We start from the raw sequence: 25,304 nt of genomic DNA, 5'->3' as shown, positions 1-25,304 counted from the left end.
CCTTCCTTGTGGCTTCATACTCTGTAGCATTCTCACTTATGGTTGTAAAAAAATGTTGTTTGTTGCATTATTACTATGTGTTTTATATAGTACAAAAACGCCACAATTCACAGATCCACTTTAAAGAGTGGATTTCCACATCAGAGCAGATTTTGTGATCGGTGCAGTGGTTTATGTGACGCTGCTGTTGTTCCTGAAGGCGCCGCTGGGTGGTGCTGTTTCGTTTTGACTCGGTCCTCCTCAGCCGGAGAAGAAGGAGGACGAGGAAGTGTGTGCCGGGCAGAGCGGGGGAGCGACCCGGACCGACCGGGACCTGGAGATGTAAGCAGCCCGCCGTCAGGACTTCCCCACCGCTCGGGCCGCCGGACAGCAGCAGCCGACTCGACAATGCGATGGGAAACTGCTGGGCTTACTGCGTGGGGCTGTTCCGGAGGGAAACCAGCAGGATCCAGAGAGGCGGCGGGTGAGTTAGCACGCGGAGCTAGCCATCAGGTGAACCGGTTCCGGTTACAGCTGAACTGAGAGAGACGCAGGAGGCTTTACTGCACCCTCTGGGACTCTGTTTAAAACCCCACAGACCAGGAAGTGAGCCTGTGTGTGTGTGAGAGGGGTCTGGCCTGAGGGGAAAACACTGAACAAGACCTCACCCTGCTGTCATCCAGGACTCCACACGAAGTGGATCCTGCTCTACCAGGACTCCACACACCTCTAATAACTGCAGCTCACACTACATGATCCCCACACACACACCTCTATTAGCTGATTCTTACACTCAGTGTCCACTTATCTCTGTAAGCTGCAGCTCACTGTCTTATTGACAGTGGCCCACTGTGCCCACCCTGTGGCTCAGTCCCCCCCGATGCAGATAATGGGACCCACTGTCCGCTTTGTCACCAGTGTGTGTTAATAATTTATGCTTTCACTGCTTTGTTGGATGCAAGAAGCCTCATATAATCATGTCCACATGTTTACACACTGGAGCTGACAGAAGTAATTACTTCTAATGATGTTACTAAAGGCATTCACACTGTTAACGCTTTCAAATATACACAGAATGTTCCCCTCCACTGCCAGAATAAAGGCAACATTTCATTAAAAAAAAGGTATTACTAGTTAGAATACAATAGAACTACTTTATTGACCCCAGAAGGAAATTCTTAGTTGTTGTTATACTGTCACAAAAACTGTGTATTACCATTGTTTGTAAATGCATTTTAAAGCACAAGAACTATCAGTTAGTTTCTTATATTTTGTAATATTGAAGTCCAGGCTGAGGGAAATTTATTATATGGGAAAAAAAGTTTGATCCTCCATATTTTTGTAATCATCAGACCAGTGAAATATTTTAAATCCACTCATTAAACATTCGACTTGAGAATCCTCCTTCCAACATCCATCATCAGGCATCAACATGCAGCATCCAACTGTTTTTCCAACTCAACAGCACCTTAAAAACCTAAGCGAGTCAGAAAACTTGGGAGTCAGGCTAAGCTGCACCTTTGTTCACTGAATCAGAAAAATATTCCTTGATAAGGATTGATCAAACCAACAGTTGAAAAGTCATTCACCCTATTGGGAAAAATATATCTACTAAATGTAATATAATAAAAAAGGGACTTTTTCCCCTTCCTAATTGTCTGTGGAGACATTCGTCCACGTCTTGTAAAGTCAGTGTCTTTCCTGTCCTGTAATGTGGTGGAATCATGCTAATATCTCAAGTTAATAATCTTAAGTTAATATGCATATAATAGCTGATATCTAATCTCATGTTAGCATTTCTCCCACTCAGAAAGCTCTCAAATCCAAATGTTAACCCAACGGAACAATCATTATGTACACTATATACATTTGGAAAAATAACCAGCTAATGACTTGATGGGAGGTCGAAACTTTATTAGTGATGAGATTATCGTGTTGTTCGTGTGCGACTGGTCGTTTGAAATCCACTCTGCCTGCAGACATTAACTTCTGCTTTAACAACATAAATTGTGAGTCAGCATAAGTGGAGTAAGTTATATGTGCATAATCATAATCATCCTCTCAGACCTCTTTAGCGGTCGTAGAGGTGCTTTATTGAAGCAATTGACTAAAACACCTGTCTGTATTGTTCTGAGTAGAAATGTATTTAAATATTCCACGAGGATCGTCTATTGGGAGGAATAGACAACCACTGTCAGTTAAAAGGGCTAAAATCAGATATTGAACATATTTCTACAATTCATGTCTCGTCAAACATGTAACTGCTGAAGTTCTTTTATTGCTCATACTTGATTTGACAGTAATAATGCAAAAAAAAACTTGTTATAGTAAGAAATAAACTGGACATTTTCATGGTTTTTAATGACTGTATTTTGAATAACAGCCATAACTACAAGCTTTCCCTTATTTCTCTGTGGACAATTTTCTGACTTTAAAAGTGCTTCATTTTGTGTATGTTATTGGCACCAGTGCTTTTGATTTTAATATTGTATAGTTAAAAACCAGTTTCCTTAGATTTTATGTTGATCACAGGGACGATTTTCAGGTTTAATCCCCCGTTCCCTCTTGATTCTGCTTCTATTCTTTCTCATTTTATCCTCAAACATTTTAAAAACAGTGGAATTTTGAAGACTACACGTGTATTTTTTGTAAATAGTTAAGTACATCGGATCAGATGTGACAAACATAAGGCCTGTGGGCCAAAACTGGGCCCACAAAAGGCTCCAAATTAGCCAAACCACCAATAAATCACAAATGTCTTAATTACTGTTTCAGTTTATGTGAAATAGCAACAGTAAAGTAAATGTCTGAATGAAATGATCTGGTTCCAGGTTTCTGTTCGTGTCTTGTATCGTACGTCTTTCCATCCTCTTCTCCGTCTGGGTCGTCGACTCAGTGTGTCGGTAAAGATGGAGCCCTACCGGACTAAAGGGGCTTTTAGCCCACAGCTCAGATCGGTGGCTTTAAATAGGAGCGTTTGATCCACTGACCCGCTGCGGCGGGTTTCGGGGTCTGTCAGCTCTCGGCCCAGTCATGAGGCAGGAGAACATCCACAGGACTGAGAAAACACTGCCTTCAAGCATCTTTATCATACCATTAGTTACATCTGGGATGCATCAAGTTAGAGCTCCAGCCTCACAGCAGAAGACAAAAAAATACTGGTTCAAGTCTATTTTTGAAGAGATTTCTTTTTTTTATTTATTTTCTTCATGAACAAAACAACAGGAAGTGATCTGCTTAAAACAATTTACAAAGAGCACTTACACAAAGCACTAATGTATCATCATCATCTGCTTAAATCACTGTATTTATCACAATTATATGCAATAAGTGGGGATGAACCCGTTTGGAAATTTTGACCAATATGTTTAAAAAAAGAGACTGATATTAATATCAACGCTGTTATATCTTACATATGACCTTTAAAGAGCAGCTAAGTCGATCACCATCCCGTCGCTGGGTATGACAGGAGCGGAGAGGTTCACAGGACTAAAGAAGAGCAGAGGGTAGAAAACATTAGACCAGGTCAGCAACACGGTGTCAGAGTAAACATTAAAACCCTGATCTGTGTTTACAGATGACTCTCTCTCTCTCTCTCTCTGAAATGTGACTGATCACCAGATGGTTGGATGTGTTGTTAACGTGAGAACTGAATGATTCGTTCTGTGCAGGTCCAAGTACTTCCGCAGCAGCACAACCGGGGAGCATTACACCATAGAGGTACGGACAGCTCCCCGTTTGCTTCCTCCTCTCTTCCAGGCCTCCTGGGGAATGCTGGATTTCTAACTGTCGCCTTTTATTTTGCAGTTTGAAAACCTGGTGGAAAGTGATGAGGTACGTCTGAGATTGTGATCGTTAGTCCGCTTTAGCTTGTTCTGTTTTCTCGCTGACCTGCCGTTTGATGCTCCGCAGGCGGAGAGCCCCCAGCCGTGCCCCAGGTGAGGCATCCACGTTCAGTCGGGGGGGGGGGTTTAGGGAGAAAACACACCGGTGTTCTGGTTGCTGAAACGGTTTTCTGCTGTTGGATCAGGCCCATCAGTGAAGACGAGATCAAGCACCTCCGAGAGCACCGCTACGCCGCCATCTCGGACAAGCAGGTGCTGATCGACCAGAAGCTGCAGGCGGAGGTGAGAGTTCAGAGCCCCTCCAGATCCGCACGCCCGTCACCTCACGTTTTTACGTTGTCGTCGTCGTCGTTTTTATTTTAACCTTCTCTTTTAATTTGCTGCATTGTTTGGTTCTGTTGGTTAATTTTCTGTTCCTGTGCTTTGTTTTCTGTTCCATTTCTGTTATCCCCGCTCAGTTAGAGGCACAAGAGAGAAGTTAAGGCTAGAAGAGGAGGCTAGAAATGCCGCCCAGCGCGAGGCCGCCAGGCTGGCACGTGAGCGAAAGTTGAAGGAGGTGAGGCGGCAGTGAGAGCGCTCCCTTCTGGCCACTTTACAGCCGGGCTAAAGCGGGCATGGTTCCCCTGTCCCTCTGATGGATGTCGTGTGTCTCAGTGCGTCCGTCTCATTCCCGATCGCATGTCCGAGTGGCTGCGATGGATCGACTCTCGCCATTCAGCACGGACTCTGCAGAGTGTGTGAGCCTGGTTCATGCATCAGGCAGTGAGAGGAGGAAAAAAGGCAACAGCTTGGCATTTGATTTGACTGAAACTGAAATTATTGAGCGGAAAATGAAAGCGGCGGAAAATGAATGAATGAATGAATGAAATTATTGATAGTCTTCCATACAGGTTTAACCTCGCTTTGATACACAAATGAGAACACAAAGACAGCATGGTGAATTTAATGGAATTAAGGTATTGTAGATTAATATTTATCTCATGTTATGTTTTAGCTATATTATGAATATCATTGCAAACGTGACAATGATAGACTGTTCTAGGGATGCATGATATCGAACATTTTAACCGATACCGATAATTAAGTACTTGTCATGGCCGATACCGATAACTGATAAATTCAGTTTTTGATATTCAATATAATCTGAAAATAATCTGAAGTTTATGTACCAAGGAGAATAAAAACATTGAAGATGCAGTGATGAAAAAAGTAATAGCTCTGGCCTGACTATAACAGCAAACAACAGTACAGACTCTTCACATGTTCAGTTATTTTTTGCGAAAATATCAAACAGTTACAGTGAGTAACAGTCTACATTTTCCAAACAAAAATAAATCAAAATAAAATCTCCTGTAATGATTTACACAGGCTGTCAAACTTCGCAAAACTCAGTGTATCAAATATAATGACATCAAATCCCAACTTAAAGGAGTCTTATTATGCAAAATTCACAATTCACAGATTTGAACCATCCAACATTTCAGTTGGATTGCTCAAGGGAAGGCCAGTCCCAGTTTATCTTTCGGTGTTGAACATCGACGCCACTGGAGGATGTTTTTAACTTTTAAACTTCAAATGAAGAATCTAATCCTCATCATTCATCTGGACTGAACAGGGAGGCAAACAGTGAAGTCTCAGTGGCAGGAAAATGAGTTTTCTCTCCTATTTCTTTTCTTTAAGTCCATTTCTAACCCTTACACTAAATCTGTTATTAATTACAATTCAAAAAGATTCATCATTGACAGCCCTCCATTAATTAAATGCAATCAATACGGTTAGAACTGACAGAACTTAAAAAAAAAACCCACTTCTCTACAAAAAATAAAAATTAAAGTAAACCAACATAACTGTTTTTGAGAGATTTACAGTTATATTTAGTCCATTTTCTCAGATCATTACACACCAGAAATTCCACTTTTTCTACACTCCTGGTTAAAAGCTCTGATTCAGATCCAAGTTTAAGTCTTATTCCTTGTTTTTTATTTCCTAATTTTTCCAATAAAATGCCTGAAATTGACCTTTTTTCCGTGCGAGTGATAGAGTGACGATGAGACTCTGCCAGGACTGAGGGTTCACCGCTTCATTCCTGTGCTTCTCTGAATGTTGCCTTCTTTGTGTTACACCACAGTATTTTTGATTTGTTGAGTTGCTTTGTTTTTTCTCTCTCTCCATGTGTGTATTTTAATCACGGGAAGATCTGCTGATCTGTTTACTTGATCTGTGCTGTTTTTGTCGGCAGCTGTCCGCCCAGAGGGCACGGGGGAAAGCAGATGGCGCCGGCGGTGAAGCGCAGCAAAGAAAGTGAGTTGCCGGAGTTGGCGAGACGAGGCGGAGGCGGCCGGGCTGAGATGTCCGCCGTCGGAGGAGCGAGCCTCTCGGCAGAGGCATTGATTTAATGATGGCGGCGTGCCGCGGTGTGTCGGCTGCTGCAGAGCATCCAGTCCCCCGTCTCCACGCTTAACTCATTTTCACCGGCTCGCAAACCCGCCCCGCTTTTACGGAGGCGATGAAAAAGGAGCCAGCGAACAAAAGGCCGGAGCTGTATCGACTTTCAGCGCTCAGAAAAAGAAGAAAAAAAAAAAAAAAGAAACAGAAAGAAAACAGGTTGATGTGGAAAGAAAGCCTCAGCAGCAGGGAGGTTTCCCGACTGAAGCCCGTCTGTGTGTTTTTTGCTTCTCCCTGTGTTTCAGACCGGCCTCCGGGGAGGATTTTGACGTCTACCTCCAGAACATTAAGCTCAGTCCGAAGCGTTCAGGAGCAGCAGTGAGTTTCACATCTTTGCTCTTCTGCAGCCGCGATGCCGGAGCCGAGCCGAGCCGAGCCCGGCCGCTTCCTGTCGTCTCGGGTTCCACCGTCAGCCGGTCGCAGTGACGGTGTGTGTGTGTGTGTGTGTGTGTGTGTGTGTGTGTGCAGGACTCCCCTCTGACACCAACGTGGTGACGCCCAACACGGAGTGCAGCTGGGACTTCACCACCAAGACGCGCTCCACCAACGACGACTGCCACCCTCGCTGGACCTGGAGTGGGGAGGACGAGGAAGGTGAGCGCTCCACGCCGAACCGTCGGCTTCCTGATGGAGTCTCACACACAGAGACACTGAGGTTTTCAAATACGCATTGAAAGGTTAACATTTCTTACACTTTCATACCTGCTCTTCCATCCGTCAGGCATTTTAGACTAGAATAGAAATACTTTATTGTTCCAGAGGGAAGTTCTCTGAAACATTGCTCCACACAGAAGAACCTGAGAGAAATCTGAATATCAAATAAGACAGTTGCAAAATGACATAAGTAATATGTACAAATCTTAATTGTGAGCACAGAAAGGATCAAATGAACCGAAACACAACAGGGAGGAGTTCTAGAGTCTCAGTGCCACAAGAAGAAAGAACATTTTAACCATTTCATCTCTTTTCTGAGCAATTTTACTTTTTTCCCTTTATATTTAGAAGTGTCTGTCGTATTTATAAATTCTATTCATTTTAGCATTTTTACTCCCCATTTCTTGTGGTTTCAGTTCTCTCTCTCTCTCAATTTAGTTTTTGTTCCTTTTATAAAAAGCCTTCTTTTATCCAATAGATAAGTTATTTTTTTAAATGTCTCTGGTGCATAAATGAAATGAAAAGAATATATGTGTATTTAGGTATAGTTTGGTGAAAGTGCACCAAAGCAGCAGCAGAGCTGCAGACGTCTGAGTTGGCTTGAAAAGTAAAGTTTTTATAGGAAAAAGCCAAATTACCTGGAGGAAACACAAACCGGCTCAGTGAAAACATGCAGACTGCACATACGGACTGCAGGCTGACTGTGAGGTGACGGGGCGAACCACTGCAGCACCATGTCAACCTGATGGAAACACAACTGAAACAGAGTGAAGAGAGAAACATGTAAATGCAGTTTTTTTTTTTTTTTTTTTTTTTTTTTCAAACTTGTGGATAAAGCTCAGTAATGCTGTGGCCGTGTGGAACAAAAGCGCCAGCAGGGTTAAAAGTGGGGAAGAGTTGTGAAGCCGGGTTTTCCAGCAGCTGTGGTCGTGTCGCCGCAGGGATCAACCGGGCTCTGCCGGCCTGGGAGCGCTCCCGGACGGAGGAGGACATCCTGCGCGCGGCGCTGCGGCCCGGCGGCAAGCCGCCCGACCAGCGGGCCCGCCTCGGCGTCCGAGGACTCGGCCGCGCTGGAGTGGGAGAACGACTTCGTGAGCACCCACCCGGAGGACCCCGCCGACTTCGAGGGCTTCGTCAACCCCGTCCTGGACACGCCCTCGGAGGACGCCGCCTCGGACTCCGGCCTCAGGGCCGACGACCGGGACAGATAGTGTCCGGCGGCGGGGGGGGGGGGAGGCGGCGCCCTCTTCGGCTCGGAGCTCACCAGCTGGCCGCCTCTCGGGGTTCGAGTCCCGTCTCCACGCCGCCATGTTTTTATCCAACACACATTTTTGTTCCCAGTGCCTTCATTTGCTAAATTCCCATTGTTCATATCTTCCACGAAGGATCACAGTCCTCCACACGTTCAGACACACCGGGACTCACAGTGGCGGCCCGGGATCGTTTTTTGAGTTGTACTTTTGTATCCTGAATGGTTCAGAATCGATGTGAGTTACGGCGAGGAGGCATACATCCTGACGCTGTAGCTGACAGTTGGTCTGGGTGTGTCAACAAGAGGCGTGCACGGAGCTGGACACTGTTTACATAAGAACAGAGCTGCTCACACCAAAGACTGTTGACTGAGTGCAGCAGGAAGGAAACCGACGTTCACTCTCACGCAGATCTGCTCCGTTCAGGCTCGTTCACTCTCTGCCGGTAAAACCTTGTAAAGAGTTTTGTTAACAGGAGGCGACAGATTTCACCGAGGCTCTCGGAGACGTTACAGGATCAGGTCAACGTGGGCGGGGACGCCTCGACGGCCTCGACCGCCTCGTCACAACCGGGACGACCTACAGAAATGTAAAGATGGCCGACGGGCCGGGCGGACGTCCCCGCCCACCTGACTCACCCCCACGTGGCTACCTCGCCCAGAGAAGCTGTCAGTCACGACTTTACACCCACTGTCAATTAACATATTTCTAAAAGTCACCGTGTGGGAAACAACTCAAACCATCCTCAGAGCTGGAAGACGCTTTCCTCCGAGGGCCGATCCAGGTGTTTCACGTCATCCACATTTATTCATGTATATCCTACGAAGCCAAAGCCAACTGTCCTTCTTCTTCTTTTGGTCTGTCGTTTTATCTGAAGCTGGAGGTGATTCAGTAGGTCAGACGGTTTGTTTCTCGTCGGAGCATTAGTCACCGGATTCTCGAGTCAGCAGGCCGCTTCACGGAACACGTCACCGGTTCTGCTGCTCGTTCCCGAACCTCCCGCAGTGACGTCGGCTTCACTCAGCAGATTAAATCCCCTGTGACGCAGCGCAGCGCCGCCACCCGATATGTTATTGATCAACCAACGGGGAGTTATCTCGGTATGCCTTTCAGTGAGCTGAAACCATCGTCAGACCTTCGTCAAGGAACCTCAACAAACCTCAGAGAGCAGAATTAAAACCTCTAGTATGTTTCGACATGATGGCTGCGAAGAACAGAAGCACAATCATGATTGAAAACAAACCAACTCGTTTCCACGGTGTGACTTTTTGACGCCACTTTAATTTTGATCCTTCTTCCATGTGATGTTTTTTTTTTTTTTCCACGCTGATTCTCCATTTTTTTTGAGGGGAATCAAACCGTACGATTGCACTCTAATTTCTGTTTTTGATGATTTTCTTTAGTATGCTCTCAGCTCCTAGAGGATGTTCACTGAAATGATTCACTGGTGTTGTGGAGGATGGGACGGAGGCGCACTGCTGTAGACACCGGCTCTTTGGGTTTTTCTTCTTGATTCAGTGTGTAATTTAAAAACAGTTTCTTTTTTTTTAACACATCAATACATTCTGCTGTGATTGTATGGACTGTACATTTCTATTGAAAACAAATGCAGCATAACATTCCTTGTCACATTGAAGAGAAGAATAAAAAAAATGAAAAGCCTACAGGTCCAGCTCACTCATTTTTGAAGTCATGGTTATTTTTTGAATTGTACTTTTTTTGTTTTTTGTTTTTTTGTTTTTGAGGGCGTGGCACTTGTTTGCTGATTTTGGCCCACGGGCCTCATGTTTCACTGGGAACCCTCTCACTGTGGGGTGACAATGCTAACCGCGACACAAGTAGAACAACTGTACAACAAAATGGACAAAAAATACACTAAAAAAACAATCTAACAATTCTCTCCAATGCAAATTAAAATAAAGTTTTTTTATATATTTTTTTTTCTTTTTGAGAATTAGAAAAGAACAAGCTGATGTTTTAGCAATAATATGGAATGATGAGCAGTAAAATAATGCTGTAAATCCTTAAATTTGCTTTTTTTTTTGTCGCAAGTCATGTTCAAGTCATGAAAAGCTCATATAATTCTCTACTTTTTAATATATTACATTTAGACATGAACCTGGTTTCACTCCAGCTTCACAATGACTAACCTTTTCTTTAATAAAGTGCTGTTGAAGTTTTACACATTATACAAGATTCTGATCTGACTGAAATGATTTCAGTTCAGCAAATTTAGATTTAAATCAGGTGCACTGAAGCAGAGAAACCTTTAAAGAAACACTGAAGAGGACGTTTTGCTTTGTGTCTTTAGAACATATCAAAGGACAGATCTGCTCAGATTTTCACACATCTCTTTGCTTTTCTTGGGACCGCCGCACACGAGTGGCTCCAGTCACACCCGCCGAGGCCTATTTATGGCGCTTTTAAAAAGAAGCTGCTTTTATTCATTCACAGTCACATGACTCAAACTGTGGCATTAAGTCCTTTCTAGAGGAAGACAAAGTCTTTGTTGATTCAAGCTGAGATTAAAGAAAAGGATAAAACAATACAATAAATATGATACATGAACTTTACGCACCGTCCACATCCAGCTTATGGAGCTTTGATGACAGTAATTTAAACAGCTGTCAGTCAAACCGGTCAGACTGACAGCTCATCTGTGGGCTGACTAAACGCCACGCTGACGATGACTGATCAGTAACACACACGCAGTGAAACACACTCATACATACCAAAGTGCTTATTATCTCACACACAACTTGCAAAGACTGGAATAACTCGTGGAAAGGATGAGTGAAATCATCCTCCAGCGCGGATTGCACAATGCAGGGTTACAGAAAGTGTGCCCAGTGCGAGTGTTTAATGCAATTGCAGCTCGTTTTAAAATGTGTTTTGATTTATTTTTCCTGTTTGAACCGTGTCATGACAGGATATTGGGCAGATGTGACTCATTTGGAAGAGTCCGTCATAAAACTACATGAAGCTGAGCAACGTGAACAGCTTAGGATACAAATGGCTCAGTCCTTTTACAGCTTCACCTCTTCTGTAAGTGCACGGTCATGTTGTTATAAAGCACATTTCACAGTCTGGTCACACTTTACACAACTGCTCCCAGTCGCTCGTCCCAATCAGCTGACCTCCATTCTCCACGGGGAAAACGCTGCACAGAGTGCTTTACAAGTCGAAAATAGAGGAGCTCAGTGGTACAACCCGAGCATGATGGAAAGACTCAGCTTTGTATATTTGACTATTTAAAGTAATTTACACTAATTGAAGCAAATCAGTTTAGCTGTTTACTCAAGAAAAAAGAAGAAGGATCCAAGGACTGGCATGTGGTTCTGTCACAGAAACTTTAGAGTCAGCATCTAAGGAATCAAACCATCAGCCCTGGACTTCAATGACAAACTGTATTTAATCCCAGCTCAAAAAGCTCTTTTGCTCATGACATTTATTCTTCCGTTTCTAGCATTTTGAAGGATGTAAGCAGGTGTGATGTTCCTCGGCTGACAGTCACTGTTCACTGTAAATATTAATCAGATCAATATAAACAGGGCTGCATTGCGGCAGATTTAAAAAAAGAAAAAAAAATCTGCAGGTTCTGTGTGGGATTTGCTGTAAGATTTAACGAGTCCAAACATTTAAAGGCCCCTCGTGCCAAGGCTAAAATCCACAGGAGAAAGACACTGTCAGTCTGTAAAAAGTCCATTTTGATGCAGCGTTTCTGGCTTCAAAATAAAGTGGAATCTAACTGAGGTTGGGTCGTTTTCCTCAGATGACTTCAGGCTGCGAAGGCCTCGTAAAGGCCGCTGATGCTCACAGTTTATCATTTGGAAAATCTCATTACCAGAAATGCAACAGTAACAGTCTGGAGTCTGTTTCCACAGGACGAAGTTATAAAAGTTACATGTGAAATCTTACAGGCTGAGCACATTTTACAAGTTATATTCCAACCCATAAGACACAATTGGCAGAAAGACACAACGATTCAACCTGTGCTGAAAAAGAAAGGAGTGAAATGACTGAAATCCTCCTCCTCGTGTGCAGGATGGAACAGAACAAGGCTTTCCCTCTGCAGGTTGTGATCGTCTGACGCCTCGTTCAGCCTGTATGAGTCAAGGTGCAGTCTGGAGTTTGAAGATCAAAGGTTATCAAACATCTCTAGAGAGTACCTGGATAAACTCCATGCATGCACACATGAGAACATGCAAACTGCACAAGCCCAGATGGCCAGATTTTAACTCCCAACCACTGCTCTGCTGTGCTGTGTCCTTTCTTATTGTCATACCCAAATTAAATTGGGTGTGACAATGGGTATGAAAACAGTTTCTGTCCCTGTTCAGGCAAAGATGCACTCTGCATTTCTGACAGTTCATATGGGTAAAGTGTGCAGTGCTTGTATCTCCTTTTGGTTTCCATGTTGGGAAATGGTCCAGGCCATCCTTTCTCACATCGGTGGGCACCTCGGTGGCATCACATCACAAACAGCGGGGTACCTTGTCTCCATCTCCCAGTAAGCTTGAATCACAATCATGTAGTCACGTTTGTAAAATCACTTTCATACAGTCATATTTACACATCTATATTGTAGATATTGAGTCGTTTATTTAGTCAGACACTCATACAATCACATTTATATAGTCACATTCAAAGACTCACGTGTATATATGCTTACAGCCATGTACAGTGGGATATTATCATTTTACTGTATTATCTGAGCAGTTTTCAGAGGTCCCAGTTCATGGAAGTGGGGGGCCTTAATGACCCAGTGCTCTGGACCCTGGAGTTTCATGACGCTTCCTTGACTGGAGAGGTTACAACACTGCTTTATGGGATGAAAGAGGTTTTAAAAAAGGGACATTTGATGAAATAAAGCATTAAATCACAGTTGGTTTGCCCGCTAGTGGCTGAAAGTGAGAGCTGCACATCATTAAGGACGGAGCCGCGGACGGACGGTCGGAGGGACGGAGGAGGAATCGGCGCTCCGAACGTTCTCCTGACGGGGAAGAGAGGCCAGTCCGACCCGGAGACGTGTGGAGCGGTGGCCATTAGTCTGGATAATTAAATCTAAAAGGATTAACAGCGTGTGGGGAGACACGGATTGAAACAGAGGACCACAAAAGACAACAATACACAAGAAGACCGAGTCCAGACTGAGTGGAGCCAGCAACTTGTGAGACGTCCCAGAGCCGCAGCACCCCCACCGTAAGACCCGCAACTTCACGCTCCAGAGCGGCAAAAACACACTTCCAAAGACACACATACTGTTTTTACTCTATCACGTGTTTTACTATTTCACACCACCACAATTATAAAATCAGAGATACAGTTTTAGAGATATTAAAGTTGATTCAGGTGGACCATAATCACACGTTCGCACAAGGAAAACGAGAATTTGTGGTATAAAATAATAAACAATGCTTCTATTTATTATATAAGGTGTATCACTTTTGAAGTTATTAACAAAACGTCCTTTACCGTACGAGCGAAAAGGGGACTAGTTAACGGGGCGTGCGGAGGGATATGCACTCCGCCTTCCCAGTAGTCTAGTAGACTCCGGGATCTGGAGGACATGGCACGGAGAGACGGAGGGAAGCGCCGCTGCTCAAAACGCTAAATCCCGTCGAGAAAGTTAAAACTTCAGCCGGGGAGTTCACGGACAGAGGCAGAATCATGACCCGTGAGCGCCGCTGAAAGGTTGGTGTCCGCCAGGTAGTTTTGGGGTTGAAGTGCGGGGAGCTACATCAGCGGGCTGTCGCGGAGGCTCGACGCCGCGCCGCCGTCTGAGAGGTTAGGGTTAGCTGTTAGCTTAGCATCAGTTCCAAAAAGTTAGTGGAATGGAGGAAGAAAAGGAAGGCTGAAGAAAACCGAGAAGAACACTAAACCTAATTTTCAGCACTGGCGTGTGTTATTTAGAAGCCTAGTCTCCCGAGCGTCTGATTAGCGTGAGTTAATTGCTTTTTATAGTGTCTGTTTAAAACTTTAAACAAGTTGTTAGAGATCGCTAAGCTAGTTAGCAAACTCGGTTACTCACATTAGCCCGCTGCATACCAGCTAGCTAATGCCTCCGAAGTGATGTATTATGTTATGACTGCGTGTATTTTGGTGGCACGGTGAAGTTAGAGCTGCTCTAAAAGCTATTTTTACTGCTGTTTGGGGATTTGTGTAACATCAGATGCGTCTGTCTGAATCCCTTTTCTCTCTTTCTCTGGGTGGGGGGTGCTGACTGCTCTGCGAGCCAGTCCTTCCATATTGTCTGTTCCCTGTACTTCAGACTTGTCAAGCTTTTCCGACTGACTCCAAACAAACCTCTGACTACAGGACATGCACCAGTAACTGTATTTAAAACCCTTGTTGGAAGAAGGGATTTCTCAAATCTCCTCTGAGGAGCCAAACTGATAGAGCAGTGATTTTCTTGCCTCCATTTGGTTTTGTTTCAGTTTTTTAAAATTAATTTATGATTTTATATATATCATAAAATGTCATGGCTAGCATAACCACCATCGTCACTGCCATCAGTATAAACACCATAGTGCAGCATACATTCACAAAGTACGGGATTATATTAGTAGTGGTCCACACACTGGTATCATTGATATTAAAACCGTAGAATGATGAGGTTGACGTTATTAAAATGCTTTAGATTTTTGATTAAATCATCTAATCAGTAAAAAATGTAACACTAACAGCAATATTTGAATCAACACTGTGTGCCAAGTGAATTTTTAGTCGCATTTCTGATTTGGTGCACTGACATGTGCTGAAGATGCAAATCACAATGAATATTTAATGTCATGTAGTTTACACAAGAAATGTAAACAGTAGAATAAACAAATATAAAGACTGAAATAGGATTAAGGATGAAAACCGTTACGACTGACAACTATAAGCATCTAATTTTCCTCTTGTGCAGTTCTTGATTATAATGTAATGCAATCATGAAACCAAAACCTATTTTACAAGAAACAGTGCTGTTTTTGGGTTTTTTTCTTACTCGAGGTACGCAGCCGTGTCACCATTATTATAGAAACAACTCTCAGCAAATTTGATTTCATTTGTTTTAATTTTCAACTGATTGTATTTTTTTTTTTTTGGTCTTACCGTGCTTCATTGATTTCACTGAAGTGTGATAGATTTATTTTGAAGCTGCTACTACAAGACTTTGATCTGACTTCTTTACAGTTCTGTCTTACCTTCACATAAATGCCTACATAAAAGTAAGACATTGATATAGCATTAATTTACTCATGCTGGAGCTGATCCCTGTGGTGTGTATATTCAGTCCACCATCCAATCACCAGGAGGAAACTGTGGTAGCCAGGGGATGTCAGTGCAGTAAAAGGAAGAATGTGCAAACTGCATGTAGAATAGTCTCAGAGACTGTGAAAGGAACCAGTGGTGGGAGGGAACTAAATTCAAATACAGCAACAGTGTAACTAAAAAAACAAAAGCAAGGTCAGACATTATTACATTCAAGAGCTGAATGTGGAAATCTAGATTCTTTTGCTTTGAATAGTGATCTGTCAGTATGAGAAAGGTTACATAACTTTGTAGCCATCCTCAGTGTTGTGTGACCAGTCTGATTGTCTTTAGCACTCACGGAGAGAAGAAAGTCCACATTTTACATATTTTTCACTGGACCAAAACAAGTCACGCTGCTTGCATGTGTTCAGCACGGGCGTTTCAAGGTCTTTCTAACAAACAGTGCATCTGATAACAATTTGTGTTTGTTAGATCAATACCAATGTAAAATGTGACTAATTACTGGCTTCATTCCTGTGTGAAAAACCTGAATTGCCTTTTTCAACATTTTGTATGAATTTATAATGCTAAAAGTAGTCTTTTTTTTTTCTGGAATGTTGAAATTGAGGAAGGCTAATCACTCCTCTCTTCTGAACAGTGGTCTTGAATGTGTGTCAAAGGGTTTTCTTGTTGGGACAGCATATGTAGGTCATTATCCAACAAAATATATATCAACTGTGTGCTCAGGAATTCCAGGTGGTATCTGTGAAAGCACAGGTCACCTGCAGCCATGCCCACAGTTATCATTGACTGATAAATAATTTTCAGTTAGCACATTTAGCAATCCGGCTTTGTAACACGTGCTTAGTTTGATCTGAATCCTTTGGCGAGATCCCAGCGTACCATCAGTTTATAAAAACGGTCATCTCTGTCATTGAGATTGGCATTTGTTGTTCAGACAAGTCAGATCTACAAAATATCTGTCAAATAGTATGTGTTTCTACATGTTGCATGGAGGTTGGATGCATCCCAACATTATAAATCTGTTCGTTGTCATTGTTAATTCAACAATGAGCTGATGAATCAGTCCTGAGCCAGTCTAAAAGAGGCCTGGCACATCCAGATCTTATCAGGATATGTTGAAACGACCACTGCAACGTAGCCCAGTGGATGCCAGATGAGCTCATAACTTCTACAGGATGATCCTTTTTTTTTTTGTGTGTGTGTGTGTGTGTGTGTGTGTGTATGCCTACATGTCCTACTTGTGGAGGTTTCCCTCCGCTTTCATGTGCGTGCAGAACAATGAGCAGTGGGAGTGGGTGCAGTGCTGCTGGACAGCTGTGTGTTGGAAGGGAGGGATCGGGCTGAGATGGGATGAGGGAGGAAGCAGCTCTTTGTGGTTACATCCTTTTTGACCAGGCCAGTTTCACAAGCCCCCGAACAGCTGTGGCATGTGTTCGACCCACTGCTCGCCTGATCTGCATGATGTGGATGAGCCGGACTGCGACAATTGTTAAATGTGAACTCGCCGGTTCTCTGGGCCTACATGAAGGCTAATGCATGATGAAGCAGTTGGTGTCGTGTGTAACCTGCTGGGATTTTCCCCTTCGTAAGTTTGAATCATTTATCGGTGGTGCCATAGTTAGGTAACATTTGTATCAAAGAAATTGGCATTTTGAGAAACATGCTCGCTGAAAGATGCCGACGTCATACAGTCTGCAAAGGGAGACACTTTCACCCACTTTATTCCGAAGATGAGTTCCAACAGAAGGTTTGAGGTCTTTTTACTAAAGGAAGCGTGTAGTTAAGTGCTCGAAGGAGATGGATTTTAGACATTTCATTGATTTATATGCAAGGAAGCATTGTAAAATATTGCATTTTGTTGTGCTATGTTTATAAGGAAGCAAATAGTAATATTTAGCTACTTGCCTATACTTAGTACCGTCATTAAATGCCATAAAGTCTGATTCATACACCAACATGTAAAGACTACGTAAACCGCGAGTCGCCTCCATACAGCCTCTGCCTCCTCCACCTCCTGCCTTACAGCAGTGCGCATAGGGCAGTGTGTCACGTCTATCTAGCCACTGCCCTATGTGCACTGTAGACCAAGGGACTGATTGATAAACGTGAAGCCAGCACTGTCCCCTGGCCCTGGACTGGGCTCACACACAGAGGAGAGGACTGTTGTTGATTTCGTTTCATTCTGTAGTTCAGATGATTTCTGCCTCATCAGCTGGTATTGAGATGAGCATCTTTCTCAGCTGACGTCACTGTCAGAATGTTAGCTTGTTAGTCAGTCAGCTGTTAGCTTTTTGTGACTATGCGTTGCTGCTGTTGGTCATTGAGCTCTGAATCCCTCTGGGTTGATGATAAGCAGAATAATTTTAACATTTTATTTTTTGAGGGGGCTGGGTTGAGCCACATTTTAAAGGATAACGTAAAGATTATCATTATCAAAAATTTACCAAGAACAGTTGAATTCTTTTTTCTTTTTTTTTTTAACACATATCACACACACCCTGCTCTCACAACAGTGCTGGCGCATGATATCACATATTACTCATCGGGTTGTATCGGAGATCTTTAAGGAACGAGTACTCCATGCATTATCGGACCCGATTGGTGCATCCTTATATTTGTACAGTAAACAACCTGTCCAAATGAGATTAATGCTCTGTTTGAGCATCATCTCCTTCTCCACCAACTCTCCTGAAAATGTGAGGGAAATTTGCTCTGCCTGATAATCTATTAAAAAAACGGCAATGATGACAATCAAGAAACTTGACCTCACATTAGAAAAACCTCTACAGTGCATGTTGGATTAGCCATAGGTAGTCGAGTCATTTGCCTGCTCCCTGGAAAAGGCTCGTGATGAGGGTGTGACAAATCAGAAAAGGACACGTGGAAAAGAGGAAACCAACAAGGGGCTCTGTGCGCTGTTTTTCAATAAGCTTGTTTTCTTTCTAAAGTATTTAAGTTGTGATTAAAATTAGGTAAGAAGGTCAAGTCATAATTTTGTTCCTGGTCCGATTGTAGATTGAGACTGTGTGTGATCGTGCTAGCAATGGTTTGTTTACACTCATTGGTTCTCATTCTCTTTTCTTACAGAGTGCCGTCATACTGAAACCTATTGCCCTGGTTGGAGAAATAACCATTGGACGACCTGGGAGTTCTTGAGCAATGATCCCTTCCTTATAAGACGTGTGTCAAAGTTGCCACCGCCTGTCAGTTGCACACAGGTTCTGATCAGAGCTCCTGCAGCCTGCACAGCACCGTCCCTCCCTCCCTCGCTTGCTCGCCCCTCCATCAGTGGTGGTGACCCAGCTCCGGACAGCTTGCTGGAGGGCCCTTCCTGAGCAGCAGCAGCTGCGTCCTGCTTGCTGACTCCCGTCCCTCCCCTGCTTCCTGTCCTTGGTCAGACAAGGCTAAAGTCTCCTCTCCCCTCACCCCACCCCTCATTTCTGTCAGCTCCTCATACTCACACACCCAAGCAGCTCTTTTTGTTGACCGCACGCTCACCGACTGTTTGAGGCTCTTTGGAGATCGTCAGCAGGAGTGACACTCGTAAACACCTTCACAGATCTGGACTGAACGTCCACCACAGATTTTTGTTTTATTTTTTTTTTAAGCACATAGCACAGCTCAGAGGATGACCTCCATGTCCAGTCTCTTCTCCTTCACAAGTCCGGCAGTCAAACGGCTGCTCGGTTGGAAGCAGGGGACGAGGAGGAGAAATGGGCAGAGAAGGCAGTGGACGCGTTGGTGAAAAAGCTCAAGAAGAAGAAGGTGCCATGGAGGACCTGGAGAAGGCTCTGAGCTGCCCCGGTCAGCCCAGCAAGTGTGTTACCATTCCAAGATCCCTGGACGGCCGGCTGCAGGTTTCCCACAGGAAGGGCCTTCCTCATGTCATCTACTGCAGAGTGTGGCGCTGGCCGGACCTGCAGTCTCACCACGAGCTCAAGCCCCTGGAGGTGTGTGAATACCCATTTGGCTCCAAACAGAAGGAGGTCTGCATCAACCCTTATCACTACAAGCGAGTGGAGAGTCCTGGTAGGTGCTTCTCACTAACAATCTAAGCTAATTTGATTGCATCTTGTAAAATAATTTTTTACCTTTGCTTTAAAATACATCTGAGACTGCCTTCTTTCTGTCCAGATGTTGGTAAGACTGTGATACGCTGATCCACAATAACATCCTTATCTCTCGTCACCTTCAACTGGAAAACATTGTGCAGCTGTACACATCTCTGAGCTCTCCTTGTAAACTGTAGAGCCCGTAAGCAAATCCACAAAGGTCAGGAGGCTGTCATCAAACGGGCCTGGTCTTCCCGCCCCCTCCATTTCACAGAAAATCAATATCACTAGCTGTAGGAGTCTATTAGATTATGTGCCTCAGGCACTCCAGATGGGGTGTGGCATCAGAGAGTGCCTCACTAAATGCATAAACCACTCAGGCTAAACTCCCGGCACTTTCCCTCTGCCGATCCCTCCGCGGCGCTCACACACGCTCGCGGATGACCCTGAGAGGACGGCCCCTCTGACGCTGGGCCGGTTTGGGATTTCCAGCCCCGTATTGACCACCTCAAGGATGTGGATCACATGTCAGTCAGGAGAGACTGCACGCTGTATCGTTCGGAGCGAAGCCGGCAGGCTCGTATCGGAGCCTTGACGCCGGGACTTTGTATGTTGGCAGATGAACATCAAGGCTGTGGAAGAACACACAATCCTTTTGGCATAGGTGACGAGAAAATAAATATAGAAGACCTTGGCCGTGGTTGTTTGTCTACCAAGGTCTGAAGTGACTTGTGAGGAATGTCTCCTTGTTGTTTAGCAGTGGTATGTGTTGAATGTTGGAAACTGATGCAGTTATAGAGTGCTGTCATATCAAAACTCCAGTCTTGCTCTGATTGAAACTATATTTGTTTTATTTATGTTCACTTTTTCCTTTTAATTATCAGATTTTCATTTTGTTTTCAGCTTACACTGACACTCGTTGAAATGATTTTGTGAAAAATTGTGTCCATCGTTTACTTGATCAACTGTTTTTTTACAAAGAGGATGTCATTCAAGGACCTCTTCTAACATTTCCTGTGTTTCCTTGTTAAGGGAACAGATTCATTACTGAAAAAGTACAGCACAACCATAGAAAGATATAGAGATAGCTGATAGACGCAGGCATCTCATATGGAATATTTGTGTGTGTTTTCTCCCCCCCCTTCCAGTGCTCCCTCCTGTCCTGGTACCACGCCACAGCGAGTTCAACCCACAGCACAGCTTGCTGGTACAATTTCGCAACCTCACCCACAACGAGCCCCACATGCCCCTGAACGCCACCTTTCCAGAGTCCTTCCAGCAGCCGCACAGCGGCGGCGGCAGCACCACCAGCGGCGGCGGTGGAGGCGGAGGGGGTGGCGGCTCCTTCCCCATTTCTCCCAACTCTCCTTATCCGCCGTCTCCAGCCAGCAGTGGTACTTATCCAAACTCTCCTGCCAGCTCGGGACCCTCCAGTCCATTCCAGCTCCCAGGTACTCCCAATATGTGTGTATTTGTATGTGAGATCTCCGATCCCTGGCCCTGGGAATGATGCCAAATAACTGCGTTTCTCTAAATTTGCTAATTGCTGCCTAAGCAGATGTCTTGTACGTTGTTTTTCCCTGCGTGCCTCGGAGATCCAGGCGGCTCATGTTGCATCTCTGTAGGGAATGGGTTAGCATGTGGCTCAGCAACTGAGGGATGTGTGTCATCTGACACCGTTTCCGGGGTTCGGATCCTGTGATGATTGTTTGGGTCTACGGAGACTCGAGTGGCGTGTGTGTATGTGTGAAAGACCATTTGCCAGCGGCGGCAGCAGCAGCAGCAACTGGTCTCATCCTCGCTAACTGCTCTCTTAATGTCTCAGCTGACACCCCGCCCCCGGCCTACATGCCCCCCGACGAGCAGCTGGGACAGGAGAGCCAGTCCATGGACACGAGCAGCAGCCTGGTACCACAGAACATGGCCAGAGGAGGTGAGCCTGCTGTGATTCGTGGTTCCTACAGGCCAGTGAGAACACCAAACGCTTCTTCAAATAATATAGGTTAGACCAGGGGTATCAAACTAATCAGCTTTAACGTTAGCTTTAACGTTAACTTTAACTCGCTTTCATGGCAGAATCACTGGTATTTCAGCTCAGGCCTCACTGTGGGGTCGTCTACTACTCTTGAGAAATTTGTTTAAAAAAAAAAAAAAAAAATGTATGTGCTTGGGGGTTTGATGGGCCGGGTTGGAGCCCCAGCGGGCCAGTTTTGGCCCTTTTGTTTGACACCCCTGGTTTGGACAGACTCATAAGGAACCGCCAGTGTCCTGCTCAGATCCTCCTGATTGTGATGAAGAGCTCAATATTTGGCTTCCAGCAGAGCTTCATGCTCAGACATGCAGGACTGCAAACCTCCGGGACACAAAACCACAGTCTCAATGAGCATGTTTACACAGAAAGTAATCTCATAATTGTAATAATCTCATCTGACACGTTGACATGCACTTCAGAAATCCTGCTTATCTCACTACGCTTGCTCATTTTATTTCCCTTAAAAGTGCAGTTTTTGATGTAAGATTCTAACTTCACATACTAAAGACATGCACACAATAAGTTTGATTAATGGGTAAACATACGTGCATGTATTGTGTAAAGACAAAGGTGTGCTAATCCTATTCCCCTAAATAAAAGCACATCATTGTTTGAGTAATCTGATAACTCCAGAAGTTGGATAATGATCAGATTCTTTATGTAAGCTCTGCAGAGGTGTTTCTTTGGCCCTCCCTGTTGAGATGTTGCTTTGCTCCAGCACAGCTGACACCACATTACAATTTTCACATTAATGTCCAATCCAGGAGGAAATGACAGAGAGCTGCTGCCATCCGTCCTGAATATATGAAATTAATCAGCTGCTGCAGTTTGAAGACGTTATAAAATGTGCTGCACTCGTCGGCTCTTAGCGGTTTCTGTTCTTGTTACGCCTTCTTTCTTAAATGTAATTGAACAGCTAAGATAAGTTTTTCAATCACTTGTGTGGATGACTGAACATTTTAATAGCTTTAACACAGCACAATTTGCACAGTGCTTTAGATGTGCTTGATAGCTAAATGTGATCATTAAGTGTAAACTGGCAGCTGGATTCAGCTCTCTCCGAAGACTGAAATATCTGGTGTTTTAAAAGTGAGAAGTGTGATTAAACACAGTGAAGGATTAGATTCCTGGAATTGAACTTGAAGATGAACAGAAACATTTCAATTGCTGAAAGCAAAAAATCATTGCAATAAAAGCAAATCCACTTTATTCAGACCTATTTGATGCAGGTTAAACTTTTTCAACTGGAAGCTGTTTGAGGCGCCTTCATGGTTCTTCTGGGTGTGATTTGTTCTCAGATGTGCAGCCAGTGGAGTACGAGGAGCCGAGCCACTGGTGCTCCATTGTCTACTATGAACTCAACAATCGGGTGGGGGAGGCTTACCACGCCTCGTCCACCAGCGTGCTCGTGGACGGCTTCACCGACCCCTCCAACAACAAGAACCGCTTCTGCCTCGGGCTGCTGTCCAACGTCAACCGCAACTCCACCATCGAGAACACCCGCCGACACATCGGCAAAGGTGGGGCTCCTCAGCGGGACGCAGCCGGAGCGGAAACCAGGTGCAGGAGGTGTGATTCAGACCCTCTGACGTGTTGTTTCTGCCCCCCCCCCAGGAGTGCACCTGTACTACGTGGGAGGGGAGGTGTACGCAGAGTGTCTCAGCGACACCAGCATCTTTGTCCAGAGTCGTAACTGCAACTACCACCACGGCTTCCACCCCACCACCGTCTGCAAGATCCCCAGCGGCTGCAGCCTGAAGATCTTCAACAACCAGGAGTTCGCTCAGCTGCTGGCGCAGTCGGTCAACCACGGCTTCGAGGCGGTCTACGAGCTCACCAAGATGTGCACCATTAGGATGAGTTTTGTCAAGGTGAGGGAGTGGAGCGCGCCGGCCGGCGGTGGGGGGAGTGAGCTGAGCTGTTGTTGACCTGGTGTTTTCCTCTTCTCAGGGCTGGGGAGCGGAGTATCACCGTCAGGACGTCACCAGCACCCCCTGCTGGATTGAGGTGCACCTGCACGGACCCCTGCAGTGGCTGGACAAAGTGCTAACACAGATGGGCTCGCCTCTCAACCCAATCTCCTCCGTGTCCTAATAATGGAGGCCTGTTTTTACTTTTTTTAATTATTTTTTTTTTTTTTTTACTTCTGTCTCTCTCCCCTTGACGATTTATAATTTAAAGCGGTCTTAATGGCTGAACTGTTTACACTTAATTTGGGAAGGGATTTTAGAGTCTGGCTGGAAGTCCAACAGCAGCCAGAATCCAGCGTTTCCAGTAAAAACCAGGAGGAGGAGGAGGAGGAGAGGGACACACTACTGCTTGACAATTCTACCACATGTGCAAGAATGGAGGGCTCTGGCGTCGAGCTCGGACCTGCCCACTGTTCTTTTTTGCATTGACTTTTATTGTGTTCATCAAATGACTTTATTTCCCGACATGTGTCGTTTTTAATGAAGCGGAAGTGTTTTTTTTTTTTTTTTTTTTTTTTTTTTTTTGGCCTTGTGTCCGACAGACTGTTGGAATTCTTCCGGAAAACCTTTCTTACATTGTCGTCTCAATGTCAGATATTTACAAATAAGATATAGAAACAATTATGTTTACCATTAGACTCGAGATATAACAAATGCTTTCTTTTTATAGTCTCTACTGCTAGAAATGAACACTGAGCTACTGCCTTTGAAAGACGTTGTGTATGCCAACATGATAGATTTTTTTTTTCTTTTTGATATGGGAGATCAATCACTGAACAAGTTTAACATGCCATAAGCTAACAACATTGTGAATGTTACATCTATTGCAATAGACGTAGTCACCTATGATATAATCAGACCGCAGACACCTTCACTATCGGTTCTTGTTTTTACTCTCCAGTTCAAGTAAGAGTGACTGTATGTCCCATACTCACTGTATTAACAATAATGTGCACTCATGGGTTTTGTGGAGGCATATGGAACTTTTGGCGTGGGTACCAAGGCATTATGTTGTTAGATAATTGACTTCAATAGCTCAATGAAATAAACAGGTTATTTGGTAACTCATTTATTTGAATTTTGTGCTTCAGTATTGAATAGTTCAGCAGTGCGTGGATACAGCAACACCACACATGCATGGTGGATTGTCAAAGTGTCCTTGAGCAAGACTCGATTCTGAACTGCTCTCACTGAAAAGACGTCACACCGTGCACGTGGCAGCCATATACATTTATTTAGCCAGTAGTAGCCTTGAGGTTACAGACTGTCACAAATGTGCAGGTTTGATTCCACATCACCCACTGATGAGTAAATACAAAGTGATTAACAAAGACTGACACGATAGTATCACCACTGAAGTTTTAGTTGCGGTTTTAAAAATGTTGAAGTTAAAAAGACACAGATTCAAAAATATTTATGCTTGTGTTGGTAAGTTTGATCATTTGTGTTCAGGTAGGTTTGTATAAATAAATGTTTTGGGGCTATCGGGCTGCAGGAGGGATTTCCCCGCTAAATATAAACGTTCATAAAGCTTGAGAAAGCTCAGATTGCTGTGCAGGATTATTTACAGTCGGTGGGCTGAAGTGAGAGGGCTCAACTGGACACACAACTTCCTATTGGTCCACGTCCGTGTTTACCGTAAGTCTGCTGCACGAGGGGCCGACTGAAACGCACTGCCGCGGAAAACACGGGGCATACACACACCGCCCGGGAGGAAACGGGTTCAGTCCCCATATGAAGTTATTTGAAGAACATACAGTTCGAGATTATAGCTGATAACGCCTGAGTGTGTGTGCAGCTAACGGCACGCGGCG

At 44.4% G+C, this 25,304-nt stretch overlaps 1 protein-coding gene and 1 pseudogene across 1 annotated transcript; both read left to right on the top strand.

Annotated features, from left to right (window-relative positions):
• Window positions 1–281: 281 nt before the first annotated feature.
• Window positions 282–9,069, top strand: LOC115400405 (AP-1 complex-associated regulatory protein-like; annotated as a pseudogene).
• Window positions 9,070–13,131: 4,062 nt separating this feature from the next.
• Window positions 13,132–23,990, top strand: LOC115402168 (mothers against decapentaplegic homolog 5-like). Its single transcript, XM_030110641.1, is given in 9 exon segments — window positions 13,132–13,375; window positions 18,524–19,134; window positions 19,137–19,195; window positions 19,198–19,465; window positions 20,637–20,939; window positions 21,314–21,421; window positions 22,819–23,040; window positions 23,135–23,391; window positions 23,471–23,990. Coding segments are annotated over 8 exon segments (1,431 nt in total). The 5' UTR covers window positions 13,132–13,375; window positions 18,524–19,064; the 3' UTR covers window positions 23,615–23,990.
• Window positions 23,991–25,304: the final 1,314 nt, after the last annotated feature.

Source organism: Salarias fasciatus, chromosome 2 (assembly GCF_902148845.1).
Source record: "Salarias fasciatus chromosome 2, fSalaFa1.1, whole genome shotgun sequence".
NCBI classification, from domain to species: Eukaryota; Metazoa; Chordata; class Actinopteri; order Blenniiformes; family Blenniidae; genus Salarias; species Salarias fasciatus.
Note: the sequence above shows the minus strand (reverse complement) of the source record. Positions and strands in the feature narration are given on the sequence as shown.